This window comes from Cetorhinus maximus, chromosome 1 (genome assembly GCF_964194155.1).
Source record: "Cetorhinus maximus chromosome 1, sCetMax3.hap1.1, whole genome shotgun sequence".
NCBI classification, from domain to species: Eukaryota; Metazoa; Chordata; class Chondrichthyes; order Lamniformes; family Cetorhinidae; genus Cetorhinus; species Cetorhinus maximus.
In genome coordinates this window covers 68,345,840-68,358,301 of record NC_135879.1, presented here as the reverse complement: position 1 = coordinate 68,358,301, position 12,462 = coordinate 68,345,840, and the positions used below count along the sequence as shown (strand labels likewise).

General features: G+C 41.5%; 1 protein-coding gene across 3 annotated transcripts in view; it reads left to right on the top strand.

Moving 5' to 3' along the window:
* The window catches only part of lyar (Ly1 antibody reactive homolog (mouse)), a 29,845-nt gene extending 17,593 nt beyond the window's left edge, over positions 1 to 12,252 (top strand). For all 3 annotated transcript variants that reach the window (XM_078541992.1, XM_078542011.1, XM_078542001.1), the window contains 3 exons: positions 2,386 to 2,463; positions 10,093 to 10,178; positions 10,432 to 12,252. In XM_078541992.1, the coding sequence (XP_078398118.1) occupies positions 2,386 to 2,463; positions 10,093 to 10,178; positions 10,432 to 10,569 (302 nt within the window). In that variant the 3' untranslated portion in view covers positions 10,570 to 12,252. The remainder of the gene's footprint in view (positions 1 to 2,385; positions 2,464 to 10,092; positions 10,179 to 10,431) is intronic.
* Positions 12,253 to 12,462: the final 210 nt, after the last annotated feature.

Here is a 12,462-nt window from a genome sequence, read left to right as displayed (position 1 = left end):
GTGGCTGAGGCCAAAGTGGATGCAAACTGCCCTTTTTCCTGCTCTGGCAAAGGAGATGCCTGTGGCTGTCACCCTCTGGGTAAGACCCTTCCACTGACTGCCCCACCTGTATCTGTGCAGGGGCAGCCTTGGCCATGGGGGCAGGTCTCAGTGTGTTTCTCTGTCAGAGGAGCTAACAGCTTACCAGGAGTGATCTGAGGATGCCCCCTCATTACCAGGAGGCCTGCCTCTAGCCTTTCAGAATACAGCTGCATGTGCCTACTAACCAGGAATGGGAAAGTGCGTGGCTGCACATCCATTTACCTCTGGGCCATCAATGCTATGGAATGAACAGTGCTGCTGAGCATTGCAGTCATATTGTGGATGCCACTGTGTTGTTCCTGCATCTGCTCGTTGGGTGGGTGTATTTGAGTCTCCATAAAGCTGGCGGCTCTTTCAATGGAGGTACTCATGCACTCATATAACTGAAAGATGGCGGCACTTGTGACATGTATGATTCCTCAATTTTCCGCCAAAGGGCATACACAGCTTCCAGGAACTCTGCCAGGTATCCACCTATCTCCTCTTGCTAGTCCACAAATACCTGGTTTGTGCATGATCCCCAAGGCTCAACATCTCCGGCGAGCTGAGCATGGCTGCTGCAGTTCTCCATCCTTTGGAGACTATCCACATCTTCCACTATTACCTGCTGCTGCTCACATGTGACGTGACATACTCCTCGCCATGTACCAACTGTTCGACACATGACCTATGTGTGTGTATCTGCGCTGGTAGAGGGAATGCTTGACACCTGTGATAGTGCATCTTCAATGCGCTGCTCGTCCTCTGAGACCAGCACTGCCGCCTCTTGCTCTTTCTCCAGCATTGGCCCTGTGGTTTAGAGAAGATGTCAGTTAGTGAAGCTTGCATCCCTCAGTGGCTACTTCACACTTCAAGCTACTTTTCAATTGAGAAAATATGGATACAAAAGTAAAATGAGCTAGCTGTTCCAAGCCTGTAGCATGGTTTCAAACATCAGGCTTTCACCCCTCTCTGACGCACCCCATGCCCTGTTGAGACATTGCCAATCTCCAGGGCTGCCTCTTCCACCTGCATTAGGACTAAGGGTGGATGTGCCTCCTCTGCCAGGTGTTGTGTGCTCTTTTCTCCTGCAAAGTGAAGAACAAGATGCCATGAATGAAAGGGCTCACATCTGCATCTATAGTGCACCATGTAAAGCTTCTCAAACCATTAATGTTCTGGTGCCATTCTTGCATCTTCCATGAGTGGCCATGGTAGGAATGCTTCTGTTGGTCACGGAGGGGACCTGTGCACACAAGCCTCATTATTAGTGGGACTTGTTTGCACTGAAGCTTTGCAGTGCAGAGGGTTGCTGCGCTTTTCAATCCTTCAAGTGTGCCGCCTCTGGATTTCATGCTACTCACTTTCCCAGACCTCGATAGGTCATTGAATTGTTTCAGGAAATGGATCCTGCACCACCACCAGCCATGCCTGCTTTGCTACAGTGGCTGGCTTCCTTCCCGCTGTCTCGGGGAGCAAGATATGCTTGTAGGCCCTCACCATCTGCAGCATTATCTCCAAGGCGGAGTCATAAACCTTGGATATCCTTGTACACCAGCTCTCTGTTCTGCTTCTTTCTCTCACTGTCCACAGTCGATAGGGACACTCTGCCTGCAGCCACACTTTATAGGCTGCCGGGCACCGTTAAAATGAGCCACTTGACTTCCAGCTCTCAGTTCTAGAACCCTCCCACCGTCCCTAATTGGTTAACGAACACAGAGGTGGCCTGTTAATTGGTTGCCTCCTATAAAATGGTGCTCGAATTGGAGACGCCAGCAGAGTCAGGATCCGGAAATGGTCCAACACCTAAGGTTTTTGTAAGTCTGGAAGATTCTGGTCAATGTGTCTATTTTAGATAATATCTCCACTCTAAGGTTGTACTGATGATAATTAGCAAGCACCTGTCCTCTCCATGCATAGTTCTCTGCTGGAGGGACCTTGCAGGCAAACAAACTCTCCCCTGATCATTTCCCACTGCTGCACATGAACTAGAGTAGAGTTTCAGAGGAAGCTGTAGCTGGGATTGATGTACGCCTGTGTTTTGAAGGTTGGAAATCTATGCAATATTGTGTATTTTATTACAATGCCAAATTATACTAATAGGCATTTTTTTTCCCTTTTGGGAAAGAAAAAGGAACTGTTTATTTTGAATTGGATACAAGCAAATGGTGTAGAGGGTCTTTTCCTCTCCAGTCTTGCTAACTTTAACTATTAGTATTGATCTATGTAGCTTCGTGGGTAAGTATGCATCTTAATCCTGGCTAACCATTGTCTTCCTATGCAAAAAAGATTGATTGATTGATACTCTTCTTGCACATCAAACAGATGAACCCAACCCTAAACAACAGAAAGTTGAAATTCCAGAAACCAAGGAAGTGGAAGAAGATAATGAGAAAAAGCAAGGTATTTATCTCTAGTACATTAAAAATCTTACTACTTACTAGACTTTCTGTCTACATTACATGACTTCCTGTTCAGGCTTCTTATCCCGTGAGAAACTTTCTTCCACATTATTTCCGATATCAACATTTAGAATTTTTCTTTATATATGTGTCGTGTTATAATTACACAATTTGGCTGCTCGGCGGCTTAGTGGCAAACTCTCAAAAATTTCCAGCGCTCTACTCGCATTTCTGCTTAACCTGCTCTTTGGCTTTGTTTTATTGGCAATTTGTTAATTTCTTCGGGCAATGTAAAATTAAAGCCTTCAGCCTGAAATCTCCCTGTTGCATTAAAAGGTTAAGCTATTCTCCTCTGTATCCTCCACATCCAGCCCCCACACCAACCTCTGTCACTGGCACTGGGGTGTTTCTTCTGATCCACTGAGCAATTATTTGTCCACTCGAAATTAGCTCTGAAAAGCAGTCACCTCAATATGTGCTAATGCACAGTGCTACAAGAAACATAATTAATCTGAATGGCATGTTGCTCCGGTCACAACCTCTCATGATATTGTGTCACTGTGCTGCCTGCAGTCCAGTATTATGCCCCTATTTAGCTAGCACACAATGCATCTTCTCCTGACTTCACATCAAACAAAGCTTGTTGCTGTAGCTTCTGGTTTGGTTTTAAACAATTTGGTGTTTCCCTTCTACTTCCAATTTCTTTGCAGTTCAAAATTTGACTCTTTTCACAACGGATTAAATCCAGGCTTATAGTACAAATTTGGCTTTGGCTCATTTTGCAATGGGTACAAATCCTGGACATGGGACCCCAATTGTCATGACCAAGTAAAAGATGTTTCCTTAAAGTGGCCCATGAGCTAAGAGTTTATATGTACCCCCCTTTTAATTTGAGTGGTTCAATTTAAAAATAACCCAGCAGACAAGTTCTGCTGAACAAGATGAAGGCGAGTTTATTACAAAAACTACTGCTGAAAATTACTTAGGTAAAAGTGATAAAGTTATTAACTAAAATGCAGATACAAAGATTAAAAGTAGGTAAAGATAAAAATATGCTTAAAGATGAGATTTAAAATCAGCCTCTGTGGGATATTGTTGCGGGCCAGTTGCTTGAATTCTTTTCTGAAGTGAAGGGGTTGAAACTTGGTTTGGTTTAGCAGCTATGATGGCCATTCAGAGGTTTGTCTTTTTCAGGTGGACTCAGCAGGTTTTTGGGAGAGAGAAAAGGTCTCCTATTCCTCACTAATTCTGCAGTTACTGTACTTGTAAGTTCCCTGGACACTCTCAGCAGAAAAGTGGTTGATTTGTTAATACCTTCGCCTTTGTCTTCTCATGGCCAAGGACACTCAATGCTGTTGTCTCTAAGAGTTCTTCCTGGGGGTTCTGCATGCAAAATGGCTGTTCTCTCACAGACTTTATATGGTTCCAAAACTTAAAATGGCTGCTATGTTAACTTCAATGAAGCACTGTCCCCCAGACAAAGACGTTAGTTATGTTGAAGTCCTTTGAAGCCCCTTCCTGTCTCCTGTTCCCTTGGAAATAAAAGGGTTTTTCACACCTTTTAGAATTCAATGGACATCCTTGGAAGAGTTTAATAACTCTTTATGCCAGCTCTAGAGATACGAGTCTGAGCAGGTTTGAATAAACAGCAGAAGGTGCCATGTTGTCTGTCCACACTTCCATTTTGAAAAAGGCTTTTAAACTCAATGTAAAGGTTTGAAAACAGACATGTGCCTTTTAAATGCCCTTAAAATCTGCAACATATTTCTCATCTCAATCCTAAATGATCGGCCCCTCATCCTGAAACTGTGCCTCAATCTTCTAGATTACATGTCCGTGACACTGCTGAAATCCACACTTGCTAATGTCCTGTGATTAATTATATAAACAGCAGTAGTGTAAAAATGTAGTGATTTTCTCTCTTCTTAGAGAGAAGCCTTTTAAAATTGAGAAACTGCATAAAAGACATTCCTTATTGAGCAACATATCCTCCCTGCCAATCTCTCCCTATCCCGAACCCAAATTGCGACCAATCCCCAGCTGCAATCATCCCCTACTTGCCAGAAGCCCTTCCGACCACTAAACAGCATCATCTAATGACCCCCATCTTTACCCCACTTAGCAACTTGCCTCCCGAGCCACTTTTTTAAATTCCACCTTGCCCATGGAAAAAGATCATCTGCTTAGTAAATTGTGTTGTACCTCGCTGTGTCTCCTCACACCCCTTCATCAAGTTATCCCAGTGTGTACACACAAACTTCCCACAAGGAGAAGGAGGAATCAGATTTGAGGAAGAAACAATAAGAGGGGGGGTTTGGATGAGGGACGTTAAACTGACACAACTCCGTGTCTTCATTTTGGAACTTAACCCTGTGTCCCTCCTCTTCCAACTTTGCTCCCACCACCCCCACAACCTAATATTAAAATTCTTCAGTCTGCATGTATCTCCTGTTAACTTTTTCATTTCTAAATCTTATGTCCACTTAGAAAGCTTGTCCTTCCAGATTTTTCTGAAAAAAATAATTGTGTCTGAATGGTGCACACTGGCATTTATGTACACGTTGTCCAGCACCTTTGTAGTGAGGAAAAGATACCCTGTGAATAGCCAGTCATTGTGAGGGTCTCTATTCTCTGGAGTTTAGAAGAATGAGAGGCCATCTCATTGAAGCATTCAAGATTATTAAATGGCTTTACAGGGTGGATACTGAGATGTTATTTCCCTGACTGGGGAATCTAGAAGATTGAGGCACAGTTTCAGGATAAGGGGCTGATCATTTACGATTAAGACGAGAAATTTTTTCAATTTACATGGTTGTGAATCTTTGAAATTCTCTACCCCAGCAGGTTGTAGATTTGCCATCATTGAGTATATTTAAGGCTGAGGTGGACAGATTTTTGGTATCTCAGAATCTAGGAATAAGGGAAGCAGGCAGGAAGGTGCAGTCGAAGCCCAAGATCAGCCTTAATCGTATTGAATGGTGGAGCAGACTTGGCAGGCTGTATGGTCTTCTCCTGCTCCTATTTCTCATGTTTTCTTCAGTTGCTGAATTTTTGCACTGCTCTGCTGTTACCTCCCCCTGGTTTCCATGAAGTTGCTTTAATTGTCCATTAAACTCACTGCAAAGTTAAATCTAGTAATTAACAAAAACCTCTCCCTGGACCATGACCCCACCACGGAACATCAAGCCATTGTTTCCAGGACTGCCACTGACCTCATCTCCTCTGGAGATCTTCCTCCCACAGCTTCCAACTTGATAGTCGCCCAACCTCGGACGGCCCGCTTCTACCTCCTACCCAAAATCCACAAACAGAACTGTCCTGGCAGACCGATCGTGTCAGCCTGTTCCTGCCCCACGGAACTCATTTCTCGTTATCTTGACTCCCTTCTCTCTCCCCTTGTCCAGTCCCTTCCCACCTACATCCGTGATTCCTCTGACACCTCATGTCACATCAACAATTTCCAGTTCCCTGGCCCCAACCGCTTCCTCTTCACCATGGATGTCCAATCCCTCTACACCTCCATCCCCCACCAGGATGGTCTGAGGGCCCTTAGCTTCTTCCTTGAACAGAGGCCCGAACAATCCCCATCCACCACTACTCTCCTCCGTCTGGCTGAACTTGTTCTCACACTGAACAATTTCTCCTTTAACTCCTCTCACTTCCTCCAAATAAAAGGTGTGGCTATGGGTACCCGCATGGGCCCCAGCTATGCCTGTCTCTTTATGGGGTATGTGGAACATTCCTTGTTCCAGTCCTACTCCGGCCCCCTCCCACAACTCTTTCTCCGGTACATCGATGATTATTTCGGTGCTGCTTCATGCTCTCGTCGGGACCTGGAAAAATTTATTAATTTTGCTTCCAATCTCCACCCCTCCATCATCTTCACATGGTCCATCTCTGACACTTCTCTTCCCTTCCTTGACCTCTCTGTCTCAATTTCTGATGATAGACTGTCCACCAATATCCATTACAAGCCTACCGACTCCCACAGCTACCTCGACTACAGCTCCTCACACCCCGCTTCCTGTAAAGACTCCATCCCATTCTCTCAGTTCCTTCACCTCCGTCGCATCTGTTCTGATGACGCTACCTTCAAAAACAGCTCCTCTGACATGTCCTCCTTCTTCCTTAACCGAGGTTTTCCATCCACGGTCGGTGACAGGGCCCTCAACCGTGTCCGGCCCATATCCCGCGCATCCTCCCTCACGCCTTCTCCTCCTTCCCAGAAACATGATAGGGTCCCCCTTGTCCTCACTTATCACCCCACCAGCCTCCGCATTCAAAGGATCATCCTCCGCCATTTCCGCCAACTCCAGCATGATGCCAACACCAAACACATCTTCCCTTCACCCCCCTTGATGGCATTCCGTAGGGATCGTTCCCTCCGGGACACCCTGGTCCACTCCTCCATCACCCCCTACTCCTCAACCCCCACTTATGGCACCTCCCCATGCCCACGCAGAAGATGCAACACCTGCCCCTTCACTTCCTCTCTCCTCACCGTCCAAGGGCCCAAACACTCCTTTCAAGTGAAGCAGCATTTCACTTGCATTTCCCCTAACTTAGTCTACTGCATTCGTTGCTCCCAATGTGGCCTCCTCTACATTGGAGAGACCAAACGCAAACTGGGCGACCGTTTTGCGGAACACCTGCGGTCTGTCCGCAAGAAAGACCCAAACCTCCCTGTTGCTTGCCATTTTAACACTCCACCCTGTTCTCTTGCCAACATGTCTGTCCTTGGCTTGCTGCATTGTTCCAGTGAAGCCCAACGCAAACTGGAGGAACAGCACCTCATCTTCCGACTAGGCACTTTACAGCCCTCTGGGCTGAATATTGAATTCAACAACTTTAGATCTTAAACTCCCCCTCCCCCCATCCCCACCCCGTTTCTTTTTCCCCCCCCACCCGCTTTTTTTTCAATAATTTATATAGATTCTTCTTTCCCCACCTATTTCCATTATTTTTAAATCTAAAACTAAAACCTTTAGTCTTTCCACCCCACCCCCACTAGAGCTGTACTTTGAATATCCTGTTTTCCATTCTTAATTAGCACTTTTCTCAGACAAAGACCACCACCTTCAACACCTCTTTGACCCTTTTGTCTGTGACATCCTTTGATTATCTGCTCACACCACACCCTCAATGTGTTTCCCCCCGCCCCCCCAAACCTTAAACCAATTTATATTTCTCCCTTGCTGAAACTATGCTGCAGTTCTGCCGAAGGGCCATGAGGGCTCGAAACGTTAACTGATTTCTTCTCCGCCGATGCTGCCAGACTTGCTGAGTTTTTCCAGGTAATTCTGTTTTTGTTTTGTTTTGGATTTCCAGCATCCGCAGTAGCTTTTAGCTTTTTGTTTTTATAATTAACAAATGTACCTTTTAACAATGTGATTTTTGTTGATGATTGCTGATCAATGTCTTGTGCCAAGAAAGTGAACAATTAAGTGCAGAATCTCATCCTTTAAAGTTGTGAATGGTTTTCGGAGATTTTAAAAATTCATTTTTAACAACTTTTTCTTCCTTTTTTCCTTTCAGTCTCTCTTCTCTCTCAATCAATCCTTCTTTCCTTCATTTATTTCTCATTCTTGATTGGAGACTGCCCTTCTGTCCTTTCTCACTTTGATTCTCAATCTTTAGATCTTATTGTCCCAGATACACTGTTGCTGTCTCTACCAACAACTTTGTAGGAAAAAAATCTTTACAACCTAACTGTGCACAATAAATCTAATATGTCAAACTCATGAGTGCCACCACTGGAATTAGGCATAATAACGGCGTTAACAGGAGATACATGCAGACTGAAGAATTAAGCGCAATTACAGTATAATAACTTTAAATTTGCAGTTTCCATCATGAATGTGGAATAGGACTTTATAATATATAAAAAAAAGACAAAATTAAAAACTTATAAAATAATTATTGGTATCATTCTCTAATCTAGTTTTCTCCTTTCTAACCTGGCTTCACCTGAATGCTAAAATTGACCTTTACTCCTTATGAGCAATGTAATTGGAAATCGACTAGCATTGAGGAAAAAATAACAAGGCTGTGTATAATTTTTTAGCCTCAGCTTTTTATATGCTTAAATTAACCAACCTTTGTTTTTTTATATCGTACTGTCCAGTGTTTTTGTGGTAATCACTAGGATACAGCACTCAACCCTTAACATGCAATGAGAAAATTGTGTATTGAAAATATACCTGCAATCGTTTACATCAAAAATATTGTATAACTGGTAAAGTATTGTCCCTATTTTATATTAATAGCATGCAACTAGTGAGACATTTTCTCCAATAAGCTTTGATATTCAATATCCATAATCAAAAGAGAGAACTTACATAGGAACAGGAGTTTGCCATTTAGCCCTCAAGACTGTTCCAACACTCAGTTAGATTATAGTTCCCCTGTGTCTTAACTCCATGTCCCTTAATACCTTTGTTTTTCAATGTAACTCCTGAACAGCCACCTTCTCATTTTAAGGTTATGTCCCTTGTTCTGAACTCTTCCATCGGAGGAAATAGTTTATCTTTACAGACCCCACCAAATCCTTTAATCATCTTAATCATTTCAGTTGGATTATCACTTAATTACCTATACACAAAGGAATATTGGTCAGTACAACCTGTCCTCCTTTTAGCGCCAGTATCATTCTAGTGAATTTATGCTGTACCCCTCCAAGGCCAAGTCTTTTTCTGTGATGCAGTGCCATGAACTGAACTCAGTGCTCCAGATGAGGTCTAACCAGAGCTCTGGTCAGCAGTAAGGTAACTTTCACCTCATTGTATTCTAGTTCCTTTGAGATAAAGGCCAACATTCCATTCATCTGTTTCATTATTTTTTGTACTTATGCACTATCTTCTTAGTTGGACCCCAAAATCTCTCTGCTCATTTACTGTTTCGAGTTTCTCAACATTTAGAAAAATGATATGAGCTATCCCATTTATATAGCACCTTTCACAACCTCGGTGCTTCCCAAAACATTTTACATGCTCCTGAAGTGTAGCTAACTACTACATTATAAACAAACGCAGGAGCCAAATTGCACAAGCAAGATCCCACAAGTAGTAGAGTTAAGTGACCAGATAACCTGTATTAATGATGTTGGCTAAGAGCCAACTATTGATCAGGACACTAGGGAGAACTCCTCTTCTTCAAATACGTTCACCAGATTGGGATATTGGTTTACTGTCTGACTCAAAAGATAACACCTCGGAGTATAGCACTCTCTGAGTACTGCATTGAAGTTTGGATTATATACTTAAGTCTCGGGTTGGGACTTGAACCCACAACCTGCTGACTTACTCAAGAGTGCTACCACTGAGACTGGATGTAAAAATTCCTCCTTTTATGGGTTAAACAAGGTCCATATTTATTCTCCATTTTTTAAAACAATACTTTGAAGTACTGTTTGCTATTGGCAAATATAATATGGTGTATTTGTATATTTACAGAAAGTGTTGATCTTTTTTGAATGCTTATAACTAACTCACCTTAGAGTTCTGTTGTATATTTGGAACCAAGTGAGTTCAAAAACTGGACGATAATGCATTGTGAGTTCTGTTTAATCCACTTGCCTTTATTTTCCAATTCTGAAGTTTATATCTTATACTTAATGAACTATTTGTTTAAGGAAAATTCAGCTGGAAAAGAATGATCAAGATTGTTCTACAGCAGTCTCCAGAGCAGGAAATTTCTATTAAAAAATTAAGGAAAAAGGTAAGGTTTATTGTGGCTTTGCAAATGTGTATACGGTAGCTGTGACGTTAAGATATGGATATAGTAATATTGTCAAAACAGAATGAAACTTCTATCAATAATAGAAATAATTCCTGCATTCGAAGCTTATTTTGTATTCCTCTGAATATTGAAAAAGGTTATTTGATTTAGATAGTTATTTTACCCAGGATGTAATATAATACTAATTACCCTTTGTAACAGTCTTGCTTGACATGTATTCAAATTCTTGCAGGTTCTATCCCAGTACTACGCTGAGAATGGCGATAGTAACTACAAATCTGAAGTGGAACTCCTGGCAGTTTTTTACAAGAAGATAAGCTCTAACCCCAAATTTAAAGTGCTGAAAGATAAAGTGAAACTTGTAAAATAATATTATGACTTGACTGTTGAACTGTAGGTGACAAAGGACTGGACCATCTAGACAGAAAATGAGGTTATTCTGTCTCTTTCTCTACAATTGTCTTTCAGAATGTATTGCTTTTATATCTAAAGCTGAAATTTCAGCATTGAGTTGGGTGACAGCTAATACTTCACCATGGCTTAGAGGTGCCCGATTATTTAATAAAATGAACTATTTTCACATGTGCTGGAAGAATTTGACTCTTTCACAACTTTGAATTTAAAATGAAATTACTCACATTTAAATTAAATATTTAGAAGTTGTGATGTGATCGCAGGATAGATACAAATCAAGAAAGCCGTGGAACCCATCTACGCTCAATTTACAGAACAATGCTTCAATCTCTGTTTTTCCTATCATAGAATCCAAATGTTTTCTTACCTTTTTCCTTTATTGACTAATGTCAATGTTCTCCACACTAAAACAGTTAAGGGTTTATTGTGGCTTTAAAAATATGTATACAGTAGCTGTGATTTTAAGATATGGATATAGTAATGTCAGAACAGAATGAAATTTTTATCTATAATAGAAATAATACCCACATTCAAAGTTTATTTTGTATTCCCCTGTTCAATATTGAAAAAGGTTACTTTATTTAGTTATTTTACATATAATGTAATAAAATAAGGTCAGATGCATTGCCTCTCTTCTGGCCTCTAGTACATTTGAATGTCAGACTTTGCAATATGTTGAAACAATTCAACCTTTGATTCAACACCACTTGGACTGAATTAATGTTTTTGTCATGAAGTGTCAAATCAATTGGAGAAAAATAGTGACAACTCCATTACCTTAACCATTATGTTGCCAGTCGCTTAAGGTGGTGCAAAGCCATTAACTGTACCTTCTGACAAAAATATATTTTAAAAATTGAGCAGCCACGTTGCAAAAGCTAGCTCGGAACAGGAGTGCTTGTCCGTATAATCTTTCCTCAATCTGCAGCATGCAGCACTGGAGCGGAATATTGGAACAGGATATTTCCCAATTGGAGTCTATCTTCAGTCAGTTCATCACTATTATTAGGCTGAGCACGTGAGCTACAATATATTCCATCCCAGAGCCTCTTCTGCTCCTTGTTTTCCCGTTGTCACTTTTTAATTTAGGTCTCCTATATATAGCTCCGCCATCTCAGCTTTGGCCTTCCACAAGGTGTTTTCGCAACTGACCTTTTGAGTTTCGGAGAAAGGAAAAATGGTGGACAAAACAGAGTGGCTTTGTTCAGTTTCTACATTTTGATATAATTGATGGACTTCTCAGTGAATGGATTCTGATGTTTTGCAGCCGAAAAGGACTGTGAAAAGTTTTTTGAGTAGTTTAATTGGTTGTTTCATTTTTTGACTCATGAATGCTTGAGAGTCACGTTCTCATTTGCTGCAGGATTAGGAATATTAAGTTTCAATGAATCAGTGAAATATTGACAGAAATTTTCTTGTTATAAGGTATGGTGTATATATATTATGTTACAAACAAAGATCTTACCTTAGTAAGATGCTGGCTTGGCTCTATAGCATTCGGAGCCTGTACCTAATAATACAGAACATGTTTATTGTATGTAAAATAACAGAATTTTAGAGTAAACTAAGGAAACTATTTAGGGTACTCTTAAATAAATTAACAATGCTATAATTAAATGAATCATGATTGTCAGAAGGATCCTGCTGGTTGCTAAATGTGTCAACAACATGGGACTGGTGACCATTGCACCAGATTTGTTTTTATTGGAAAGTACCAAGGTGGAGTAGGAGTGGGATTTGAATGTGCCCAAAATGGGCACAAAGTCAGCCATGTGCCTGTCTGAGGGATTCAGTGGAAGGCCCAAGCCATTTTCAGGCTTGTACATTATTTGAATGTCATCAGTGATCT